The 11,893-nt window shown below is 39.5% G+C and overlaps 2 protein-coding genes across 2 annotated transcripts; one reads left to right on the forward strand and one right to left on the reverse strand.

The window, feature by feature from the left end:
* Positions 1 to 1,378: 1,378 nt before the first annotated feature.
* On the reverse strand, positions 1,379 to 4,773 carry LOC137104966 (myoneurin-like). The gene is made up of 2 exons (XM_067486881.1): positions 4,484 to 4,773; positions 1,379 to 3,914 (listed from the first exon to the last, which is right to left on the reverse strand). Exons 1-2 carry the CDS (start codon positions 4,508 to 4,510, stop codon positions 2,850 to 2,852), a joined length of 1,092 nt encoding a protein of 363 aa, XP_067342982.1. The 5' UTR covers positions 4,511 to 4,773; the 3' UTR covers positions 1,379 to 2,849.
* Positions 4,774 to 5,286: 513 nt separating this feature from the next.
* Positions 5,287 to 11,006, forward strand: eif1axb (eukaryotic translation initiation factor 1A X-linked b). The gene is made up of 7 exons (XM_067486651.1): positions 5,287 to 5,453; positions 6,165 to 6,248; positions 7,426 to 7,529; positions 7,731 to 7,781; positions 8,423 to 8,504; positions 8,782 to 8,873; positions 9,338 to 11,006. Exons 1-7 carry the CDS (start codon positions 5,438 to 5,440, stop codon positions 9,341 to 9,343), a joined length of 435 nt encoding a protein of 144 aa, XP_067342752.1. The 5' UTR covers positions 5,287 to 5,437; the 3' UTR covers positions 9,344 to 11,006.
* The last annotated feature ends 887 nt before the right edge of the window (positions 11,007 to 11,893 follow it).

Raw genomic sequence — 11,893 nt, forward strand, 5'->3', positions numbered from 1 at the left:
TTCACGAAGAATTTGAAGGGTTTTTTTGTTTTGATTTCACGCTGCTGAGTCCAAAGTCAGAAGTGAACAGTTTGTTTATAGTCTGGGTGAACTGAGCCTTTTATTTACAATAGCTGAACTGCTCCGTTTTTTTAAAAATCACTTAAAAATAAAGTCTTTACGTGGATGTGGACAAGTTGCATTTCCAGAAAAGCTCCAACATGGCAAGAGGCAACAAGAGACGAGCATCCATTCATGCACTGCCCTCAGCTTGGATTTATGTGAGAGGACACACGTTTGGACACGATGGACAGACTGGAGATAATCAGTGAGCACTAAAAAAAAACAAAAAAAAACAAAGGCTTCCTCTTAATCCTGAATCTTTCATAACTCATGTTTAGGTGAATTCTTCCTCATCTGTCATGGAACAAAAAGGGATGAAACTTTCTTGCTCAGAGATCAGACTTCATTTGTCTAACATATAAATGTGGATCTGTTCCTCGTCTATCAATGTACAGCTCTGGGATAAAGCAATGTAAAAGAATGATGTGTGTAATTATGAACAAGGGAATAGCTTTCTTTCTTTTTTCTTCCTCCTCCATATATTCAGCCCTGCTGCTATTCCAGCTCTCTGTTTTGTACCTGCAGTGAGAGTTGGACTTTCTATTAAAAATAATAAAAATGGTTAATCAGCTCAAAATCTGTGGTGAAGGACTTTTAATTCTGCACCATCTATTCTCCTAAACAGCAGAGGAAAGTAACCGAGCTCATGTACAAATGTGGACAAAAGGCCACAGTTTAATATGCAATAAATTAAGCTGACAAAAGTAATTTTATTAAAAAAAATGTACTTTTGATTCAAACACATACATAATACAGTGCACAGGTCATTGGTTTTAAACAAGTGTTAACATTATTTATAAAATAATTTAAATGTCTAAAATACAAATTTCTTCCTAATACATACCATTTTTACCAGTTGGTAAAAAGGACAGTGATATATATTTGTAGTGTTTTCCTTTTTAATTACATCAGAAACAATCAAACAAAAAAAGATGCTGAAGAATTAAACTACAGCAAAGAATACAAATCTTAAAAATTACACAAAGATTTAAAATAAAAAAAAACATCACAGCTTTTGTATGTTTCATAAAAAGATTGTTGCAGTGTTTACACCAAACTTAGTTCATATTTTGGCCATTTTTGCACCATTAATACTTAAAAAGTAAGTAGTCTGATTTTGGGGGGGGGGGGGGGGGGGTCGATTTTATCAAAAAAGGCTTATTGAGTGTTTCTCAGAGATTATAAACAAAGTTTTTGTTTAAATCCTAGTGCAAAATATATGTTAACTCATAAAAAACATACAGTACTTGTTTCACATGTATATTTGGATCAAACATTAATTTTGTGTTAGTATGATGCAGTTTTTTGGTTCCCAAACTGCAGGTTGTGGCCTCTGAAATGGTCATAAGTTTATAAATTATGCATATTTTCTACTTAACGTTTCTCATTTTTCTGCTTTTAGCTAAGAGTTAGTTATTTGGGCCTCTGAATATACAAAGGAAATCTGTAAAATAAATAAGGTAAAGTAATCAAAAGATGGAACAATAGTGTTGTTTATTTTAATGAGTTATAAGTTTTCGACCTTTAAAACTTTTCCATGTGATTCTGATCAGATTCATCTCTGACCTCTGAAACAACACTCAGATCAGAAGTTTGACAGAGTTGGACATGAGGTTTCACATTTGTGGAGAAACTTCTGTTCGACCCAAATTCATTAAAAGCATCTTAACAAATGAGGGGAAAAAAAATGTTTAAATGCTGCAACTGTGTTACTTTAATTGTCTTCACCTTTTAATACACAGGCGGCATTTGCTGTAATCAAAACCAGTTTCTGTTGGGGGGACGAGACAGACATGAAAACCTGTCCTTTAAGGTCCAGTGTGAAGTCAGCTTTTAAAACTTGAGTTTTAACAAAGGAAATATAGACCGAGTTCAGTCAGACATCGAGTTAAACAAAGGCTCCATTTGCTATTTGAGAATTTACAGAGACGGAGGATTTAAAATGAAAGGTTACTTGGGGAGTTTTCAAACTTGCAGTCTGTGAACCACCAATGAAAAATCTGAGCCAATCGAAATGCTTCTGTACAAACCACCGGAGACGTCGTAGTCTGCTCATTGTTCAAATGGCTCTGGGGCGGGACCAAGACAATAAACACAGGAACAAGATCCTGTTCTGACCCGGGTAATATTCCTATGAGTGGAAAAATGCTGTGCACCACGGTTCAGCTTGTAACCGTGGTGACGGACCATATGCAGAAGAGTAACTGTCCTTAAAACACACAACTCCTCCAGGTTTCAAACTAGCACACTAGGCAAACAAACTGCTCGAGAATTTGTTTGGGACCAGGATGAGACCAGCATTACTAAGACTGTCTGACATGTTTCTTCTCATCACACAGTTCATATTGAAGCACATTTTTGATGATGTTCGATGTTGACGATGACGATGTTCAGCAACCTTTTAGTTTGCTACAGAAGACCGTGTCTTTTCTGATCAGCCTGCCAGTGTAAACATGTCATTCTCTGCTCACATTTAGTGTGGATTCCTCCTCAGCTCACAATAAGATCTATCCCCTGGCTGCCTTTAGTTACGCTGCGACTCTGTGGATAATGAGACAAATGTCAGGTTGTCAGTCAGTTTTCCTGCACTTAAACATTCATGTGTAATCTTGTCTGAAGCTTTAGAAACATGATACAATTTCTCATAGTTTATCGTAGTTAATCACAGTTGTTGTGATATGTTGGAAAGTGTCTGCTGTGATTAGATTCCCCCCCCAAAAAAAGAAAACCAGAATCCAATTCTGGACTCAGAAGTCAGAGTCATCTGTGGCAGAGTTTTCTCCTAATGTGTGCGGGTGGTTTTCCCCCGACTCCTGCTTCTTCTTCTTCTTCTTGTTGTGGTTTTTGATGTGCACGCTCAGACCCCTCTCAGTCATTTCATAGATCTGACACTTGGCGCAGTGGTACGGCGACACCCCCACGTGCCTGAACTGATCGGCGAGGTACGTCACCAGCGACTTGAAGCCCCGGTTGCAGATGTCGCAGCGTGGGACCACGCCCGGGTGCTCGTTCTCCAGGTGTCTCTTCAGGCCGTTCCTCGACCCTTTGAACCCCGTCGACTCCGTTGTGCTTGCCGAGCAGAGGAGGCAGGTGAACACGGCGCCCTGGTTGGCGTGCCGTCTCGTGTGAGCGTCCAGTTGGATCTGAGTACGAACCGTCTTCTTGCAGTATGTGCAGAAAAACGTCTTCTTCTCCTCCATTTGATGCATGTGTTTTAAATGCACGGCCAAACCCGACGCCCTCTTGAAGAACTTTCCGGGCGGCGGGCACATGGAGCACACCAGCTGTCCTTTCCTTGAGCCCATCACCTCTGTATAGTTCTCTCCGAGCTCCAGCACACTCTTATTACTCACTATCTCTTCCTTTTTCACCTCTGCTGTCCTCTCCAGCGTCCTTTCCGGTCTCACCTCCAGTCCTGGGCTGGACGGCTTGGACACAGGTAAAGGAGCTCTGCCGCCCTCTCTCACCAACGGGTGTTTAATAATGGGCTTTTTCACTGGGAGCGAACGATCCACGGACATCGTAAACTGGTAACTTTCTCCCTCCTCTTCAGGATTTGAATACTCAATCACATAAACGCCGTCGTCCTCCTCCTCCTCGACCACCTCGTCCTCTGTGGGCACAGAGTACTCCACCTCGTAGTAGTCTGCGGCGTCGGTCTTAACCTTCCCCCCAGAGTGAGACTGCTCGTCAGCAATGTGAGTGTCATCTATTCTCACCACTGTTATCTGGTCCATGGCCCCTGCACCGTCCCAGTTTCCTGCCGAGACTGAAGACGATGGCACTCTGACCGCCTGCTGTCCAGAAGACATCTGACAGAAAAAGGAAAAAATGTGTTTATTTTTTTCCCAGGAAACAACAACAAGAGACACTATGCTCGGAATGGTTAATCTGTTGGTTTTTTGCAGTAAAGTAATTCAATTTGACTTTTCTGGAAATCCAGTGTTGCAAAGCAGAAATTAACCAGTAATAGCCTAGTTTAATATTAATATTTAATATTCCAACTTCCTTCCACCTGTGTTCCCTTCAAGTTCAAGTCGGAGGTTCTAAGACTGCAAATCAGGTCTAACAATCTTTTGGAATTTCTGTCCACGTTTGTTGGTTTTAATATGTACTGTATCAAAAGAGTTTGATTCTTTGTTTAAATCAATATTAAACATTTTACAGGAATAAATCATCAAAACACATCTTAAACTTCAAAGCAAAGAGCACCATAAGCTTTATATTATTAAAAAATAGTAATGACAGCAGGTGTGTGAAAATATTTGCACCCTTCTGCTGGCTGCAAATCAAATTCCGCTAAATTCCGCAGAAAAAGCTTGCAGAGATCAAACTTGACTTCTGCTGTTTTCCCCTGTAAACAGTCCGTGCAAACACTTACCATAATCCTGCTGCTGAAATCAGCCATCGCTGCTGAAAACACAGCTGCAGCTTAGCTCAGCGACGCGGCAGCTAACGTGCAAACAGAAGCGGCGGTAAGTCCCAGCCGAAATAATTTCCCTTCCTATGCAACAGTTGGCTAATTAGCGGTGGAATGCATTAGTAAATGCTCAAAAACTAAAGGCAGTTAACCTTTACTTGCTGCAGGAAAAAAAGGGCTTCGTTGCTGTGCTTCTTCCGAAACGTCTATTCCCTCTCTGAGCAAATACAAACTGTGACAGCACCGCGAAGGGACACGTCGCCCTCTGGCGGCGCGGAGTATTACAACAATGAAAATGAGTTGTTTTTCCACCAGTGAAATACTTATTGAGAATGAGCAGCCTGAACACAACACTTTGATTACAGTTGTAAGGCAGCAAAAGTGCATTCAAATTGTTGCCAGAACCAAAAGTCATGAAGGGAAACACACACGCGCACAAGCCTTATGATATTTAATATTTCTCAAGACATACATACATGTTACAGCAACTTGCACAATAACAAAAATGAAAGTAAAAATCAAATACTGTTAAAAATGAAATTATACAGAACACCCAATTAAATATTGGGGCTCGAACCAACAACTTCGGATTGGTGGACGACCGCTCGTCCTTGCTGCAGATTTGCCTCAAATGACACTTTCCCCACTGCTAATTTATTTGTTTGTTTGTTAAAACTATTTCCGATTCTGATTAGAAACAGCTGTCAATTGTCTCTGTCACAATTCCCTGTTACAATAAAGCTTTGTATAAAGAGTTTGAATGGCCTGGCGGGCGCATGCGCAGACCGGTGGAGCGCTACAGCGGTGACTAGTTAGCTTCTCGTCAGTGCGTTCGCATGTTATTGTAAACAGTTTTTGTTCAAAAGATATTCGTTTCTAACGATTGGTATTAACGCGACCAAGGCCTAAAAGAATATGCCCAAAAATAAAGGTAAGAGTCGGAGGGAGGTGTTATCATGTGTGTCGGTGTTAAATGTTTTCGCGCTGGTCGAGCCCGCCGCAAAGACACACGCAGTGAAAACGTGACAACCAGCGGCTAACCGTTGATGCTAGGTAGCAACATGACTTCACCACAGCAGCTAGTTAGCCCTGTCTGTGAAAACAATCTTGAATTTAGCGAAGGTGATAATCAGGTTAGATTAGGATAAAGTCGTCTTAAACGTTGTGCGTTGCGAGACGGCCAGCTAAGCAAATTCCACTTGTGATGCTGTTGCTAGCTGACACAGTTAGCTAGTAGCTAGCGTTAGCTAGCTATTAGTTAAACCCCACCCGGTCTGGCCTGTGACATCTGCGTATTTATTTTACTGAACGCCTACTAATTCCAGGTAAACTTGTACAACGGTATTATGTAACTTTAGAGGTTAATTTTGAGCCACCAAATAAATTCTCTTTAAATTAGTAAGCTAACGTCAACTGAACCTTCACTCTAACGTTCTAAGTAGGTTTTAACAGAGAGCGGCTGATACTGTCACACTGAGTGTTGGTTAATGTAAGTTTACAGGAGGAAGCCAATGTAAGAGCTATGTCTGACAAGTTATTGACACGATTTATATCTCACACATTATGAACCTAAAGGTCAGAAGAATCCATACATGGTTGATGTGCTACATTTTGTAACTTATTAATTTTTGTGTGTTTACAGGTAAGGGAGGTAAGAATAGGCGACGTGGAAAGAACGAGAATGAGTCTGAGAAAAGAGAGCTGGTGTTCAAAGAGGATGGACAAGGTACGTACTGTACGACTCTGGTAGCCTACTTTTATTTAGATTTTAATGTTTGTACATCCTAAGTGTTTTGTACGTGATGTACTTTTCCTCACTTGCTTAAAGATGCATAGAGATAAGCAAGGGAGTGTGTTATTGGAGACACGATATGTTCTTTGCTTTGAACAAAGATCTGAAGTGGAATCTGTGCCGAGGACACTGTCACCTGACTGTACTCGGTTACATCAAACTGTATTTCTACCCAACGCACTCTGATTTTTCTGCCTTGTGAAACCAAATGATTGACATGATGCAACTGAAATGTGGTTTCTGCTAAACATGTCACTCTTTCAGTCCTTGGCAATATTTATTTTGGTAGAAAATTGCAGATCTAAGTAAGTTAAGTATGATTCTTTTGTCAGATAAACAGTATACTGATCTACAAGATAATTATTTTTAATCTAGTTTCTGTGTTAGAATAATTTGGTGGTTTGGACTGGTCAGATAAATCAAGACGTTTGAAGGGGTCCCCTTGAATGTGGCCGATTTTATAGAGACTTTATAGATAAAGTGAATAGTCGAAAAAATGGATAAATATATTTGTTTTAATAAAAATAAGTTACTTACAGCTCTGCGGTTAAAAATTCAACACTGATTGAATGTGTTGATCAGATGTGAGTCAATGAATTCAATGTCAGCACTTGTACATAGTGTTAAATACACAGGTTAGAGGAACATTTGGATATTTATAAGGGTTAAAAATCTCAATCTGCCCTGAGCTGAAATAGTGGCTCGATTAGTCAAACAGAGAAATATCTTGCATCTGCATTGTGAATCAATCCTTTTCCCTTTTTGGAGAAAATTTCAAAATGCTACAGTTTCAGTTTTTCAAATGTGAATTAGATTTTCAGTTTTTCATGGCATTTCTTGCTAATGAACGGTTGTCTTTAATAAACTAACCAAATTTTTGCATTTGAATAGACATTTCCAGTGGTTGGCTGAAAATAATTTAGTCATTAATTAAATTGTCAATAGTAGGATTTAAGTGCAGAAATACATTTGTTCCCTTTCTGTATTGTTAAATCTGAAAGATCTGCTGCGATGTCCCAGTCTCTGATTTTATGCAAATTTTCTTAGCCAGTAAAACGGTGTCTTTTTAATCCCCTTTTTTAACCAGTCTCTGCTCTTGTGTGGTCTCCAGAATATGCTCAGGTGATCAAAATGCTGGGGAATGGACGTCTGGAGGCCATGTGCTTTGATGGAACCAAGCGGCTTTGTCACATCAGAGGAAAACTCCGGAAAAAGGTAGGAATATCCTGACCATCCTCAAATGTCTTTTTTCCAACAGCACACATACAGGAGACCCCCCCTCCAACATAATGCTGAATCAGCTTGTTGGACTATGTTAATGTGGCAGCCTGGACTCAGATGACCGTGTGTTAGGGTCACGAAGTTCAGCGTGTCACTAAGTTCACTAAATAATCTGTGCTGTGTTTTTAATGGCAGGTTTGGATTAACACGTCAGACATCATCCTCGTTGGACTGAGAGATTACCAGGTGGGTTGGTCGCCCTCACATGACATAGATTGGATGATAACACTGTATTGTCCTTCACTTTGAGGACATGGTGCAAGTTTCTAGCTAAAAAAAATTTATATATTTCTGTTTTTAAGAAAACGTTTCAAAATACAAATTTTAAAATGGAGACGAACTGGGGAGGGATAACCAAAACTGATAATCCAATATTGCAGTCTGACTTTTTCTTTTTTCTTTTTGTTTTCATCATTAAGTAAAGAAGCTTATTAAATGTTGCATAAACATAATTCACACAGTCATTGGACTTATTTTAGATCTGAAATGTTAAAGCTACCCATGTTTTTACTACTTAATTTAGAAGTTTTAATTCTCCTGCTGAGACAGAAATTCAATCATAATGTTTTTTTGTATCTTGGTGTGTGTGTATATATTTACATATACGTGTGTGTATAATATACATACACACACATTTTCTCAATCTCCACTTCATTAAAAAATGGTAAATTTCCTTTAGTTTGTACAAAATGGGGCTTGTAGCAGCTTTTACCTAATATTATATCTCGTCTTATCTCCTCCTAATTATTATTATTAATTGGGCATCATGTTATGCCTGATCGGTGTAAATGCCTGACTCTCTCTAATACCACAATACCTGTTTTTAGGATAACAAAGCTGACGTCATCCTTAAGTACAACGCAGATGAGGCTCGGAGTTTGAAAGCATACGGAGAGCTGCCAGAGCACGGTGAGTTACACTGAACGCCGCAGATACTGGATCCAAAAACTGGATGTTACTGTGGTGAAATGTGTTTTTAAAAGTTATTTATAACCACATGTAAACTGAGGTCAAAAACCATAGTAAAGGCCCTTACAGCCTGTGTAATCAAAATGAGTTCTTTATAGTTTGTTGTTGGACTCAGACTCTCTTCAGTTTAGGGATGGAGATGGTTAACTAAGACTTTTGTCTTTACTTCACGGCATCATTAAAAATAAAATTTTTAACACCATCTTTCTTCTCACAGCCAAAATCAATGAGACAGACACCTTTGGGCCTGGAGACGATGATGAGATCCAGTTTGATGATATTGGTGACGATGATGAGGACATTGATGATGTAAGACATTCATTTATTCATTTATTTATTTGTTTATGAGTTTATTCCTGGGAGAACAAGTGTGTATTGTTTACCAATGCATAGTAAAACCTTGGCTTTTCTATCTACATTGTTAGAGCGCAAGAGCTCATATAAAACCTTTGCATAAGCAAAAAATGCAAATGATCAAAATAAACACTGAACTATTGTCTGAATTTTTCAAGCTAGAAATTAAATTGAATCCTTTTTTGTAGTAATAAGGCAAAAATATTCAGCTAATGTTTGGACAGAAATAAATAATATTTATTGATCGATTCAGCATCTGGGAACCTGTGGTGGACTATTTTCTTCTAACACACAAAGCTGCTTTAGGAACTGACATGAATCCAAGAACTGGGTTGAAACTGTAATATTAACACTGTAACTGTTCACTAAATGACAGAGGAGAAGTTACATCATTGGTTTTATCTTCTTTCTTTTTTCAGATCTAAAGATCTGCAACATCCAGGGGAAGGTGGGATTTTACTAGAAATTCTACGATTGGAATATTTTGAGCCTCTCCGATAAATATTTTTATTAAGATCAGCCTATGTCAACCTGATACAGTCTACAAAAATACAGTATGTTTCAATTTATTCCAGTTTGTTTGCCATCAGCAGACGACTTTGTCGTTTGAAGAATTTTAAGTGCTTTCCACACAACATGGCACCATTACTTTGACCATAATGTTAACCGGAATGAATGAATACGAGATGCCGCTTTAGTAACACTGTCTCAGTTATCACTTGTAGCAACTGGAGGGTGAAGCAGCAGGCTGCCTGGCAACTGATGATGGTGCAGACAGTTTGCTTTTTCTGCTCACACACAGTTTTTGAGAAGCAGAGTAGACTGATCACCAGCATCCTTGTAGGGTGAATATCTGAAGGATTGTTAGATTTTTACCATTTGCACCAAACATCAATAATGGCAAATCTACAGTCTTATTCAGAGTTCTCCTTTTTTTTTTTCCTGTATTGTCCACACATTATTTTGTAGAGGCTAAGGCCGTTGCTACGACTGCAGAATGTCTCACAAGACTGTCATCTTTTAAAAATGTATTTATATTGATTTCACACTCTGTGGAGTTTAACAGCAAGTACAGAATCTCTGGATTCGCCAATAAAAAGAGAAATCATTTTGTGTTCTTTTATTTCCGTGGCTAGTCTGTATCATTGTAGCTGTAGCCTTTGAGCCCCTTTCTAAAGTGTTAGCCATGTTGAAAGGTGTTTACTAATGACAAGAAATAACACGGAGTATGACTCCTAATCTTACGCGTATTCCAGAGACGATGTATTACAGTTAACTGTCTGCTTAGGTTTGAATTGAACTATGGCCAGATGAAGGTGACCGCCCTCCCTCTATCATGAAAAGTATCAGATGTATTTTGTTGTTTCCCTTCTTTGTGTGTGCGTTTACCCTTTGTTGCTGTTTTTCTCCTCGCTGCTCGCTTTGTGGCTTCAACTCTGTGACTCTCGGCCCTGTCAGCCATTTTGTATCACATCAGAGCCGCGGTTCCCAAACTTTTCCACCACACACGCGCACACCAGTAAAACCTCACAACAGAGCTTATTCTCTGAGACTATAAAATCAAATAAAAATGAGAGAGAGATATATGTATATAGACACAACACTTTCATTAACTGCTAATCCTGCTCAGGGTTGCAGTGGGGTGGAGCCTATCCCCGCTCTGAGGCGAGGGGCAGGGTCCACCCTGGACAGGTCACCAGTCCATCTCAGGGCCAACACAGAGAGAATTACACAGACAACTAATCACAACTACAACTAAATTAGATTCACCAAGGAGCTTGCCATTCATGTCTTTGAGGTGGGGTGGGGGTTCCTGCTGTGAGCTCTTACAAAATCCACACAGATAGCAGGTGGATTTGAACCGGGAACCCTCTAAAAACCACTCCACCCCTGTGTTGCACTGTATACAACACGTGTATTTTCTTTCTTCTCTTCTGAAAGCTTTTCCATTTTCCCCGAAGGGGCCTCAGCACCTCAGTTTGGGAACCACTGCTCTAAACCTCTTAGGACCTGTTGCTGTAACTCTGAATTAATAGAAATGTACTATGGTGTTTGAAGGCTGGGTTTCCAATAAAGATCTTAACTCCACTGACCTAGTGGTGGTGGTTCTTGGCGACTTCTGACACGCCTCCTGTTGTGGTCTGAAGGTGGCGAGATTGAGCTGAAATGGAAAGGGCTTGGTTGAACAGGGTGTCTGTCTGTCCAAACTCCAGGCTGTCAACATCCAGGGCCGCTGGGTATTGACGAAGCTCGATTGGCAAGTGAGCACTGCAGATGTGACCTTGAGCAGAGTGGTGCAAACATCTCCAGGGCCACTGCTCTGGAGCTGCGTCTGACCTCTGGCCTGCCTGACCTTTGTGCTTTGCTGCCTTCTATGATGGCTTCAACATTATGTTTGCCTCTTTTATTTTTAGACCCTATGTTAAGTCTTCTTACCCATAAGATACTGATTCACTGGATTCTGTGAACCCATCACCTCCAAAAATTTCAATTTCACATTTAGTTCCTTTAAGCTCGTTATTCTAACGGCTTTGTATTTTTTTTTCACAGCTAAGAGAAGCACGAACATTTTTTATTAATTCAGCACTGCATGGTAGAAGCATCGTGGGTTTAATTGAGTGTGATGTAGTAATTTTCCCAATATATATTTAATAATTATTTAAACATTGACTTCATAGTCAAAAGACCAAGAATGAAAAATGTAAAACAGCATTTAATCACTTTTCAAGAACAAACAACTAAATGCAAATGTTTAGTCTTCTCATGTCACCATTGGCCAGATTAATCTTTTTTTTCTGTTAAAAAAAAGAAGTGAGCACGTGTGAATAAAAAAAGTGTGCACGTTCCTATTTAATTGAGAAATTTAAAAAAGGAGATCAGAATTTAATATTGTAAATGCGAGTGGAGGTTGGAACACAGAGCCATAATTTTATAACTAGAAAAAAAAGTTACAAAATGAAATTGCACTAAAGATT

Source organism: Channa argus, chromosome 19, assembly GCF_033026475.1.
Source record: "Channa argus isolate prfri chromosome 19, Channa argus male v1.0, whole genome shotgun sequence".
NCBI classification, from domain to species: Eukaryota; Metazoa; Chordata; class Actinopteri; order Anabantiformes; family Channidae; genus Channa; species Channa argus.

Excerpts from the sequence above, each read along its gene's own strand:
- LOC137104966 (XM_067486881.1), bottom strand. The coding sequence starts at position 4,510 with ATGGCTGATTTCAGCAGCAGGATTATG. Across the intron at positions 3,915-4,483 it reads ATTTCAGCAGCAGGATTATG|ATGTCTTCTGGACAGCAGGC; the intron begins GTAAGTGTTTGC and ends TTTTTCTGTCAG.
- eif1axb (XM_067486651.1), top strand. Across the intron at positions 7,530-7,730 it reads GAGGAAAACTCCGGAAAAAG|GTTTGGATTAACACGTCAGA; the intron begins GTAGGAATATCC and ends TTTTAATGGCAG. Across the intron at positions 8,505-8,781 it reads CGGAGAGCTGCCAGAGCACG|CCAAAATCAATGAGACAGAC; the intron begins GTGAGTTACACT and ends TTCTTCTCACAG.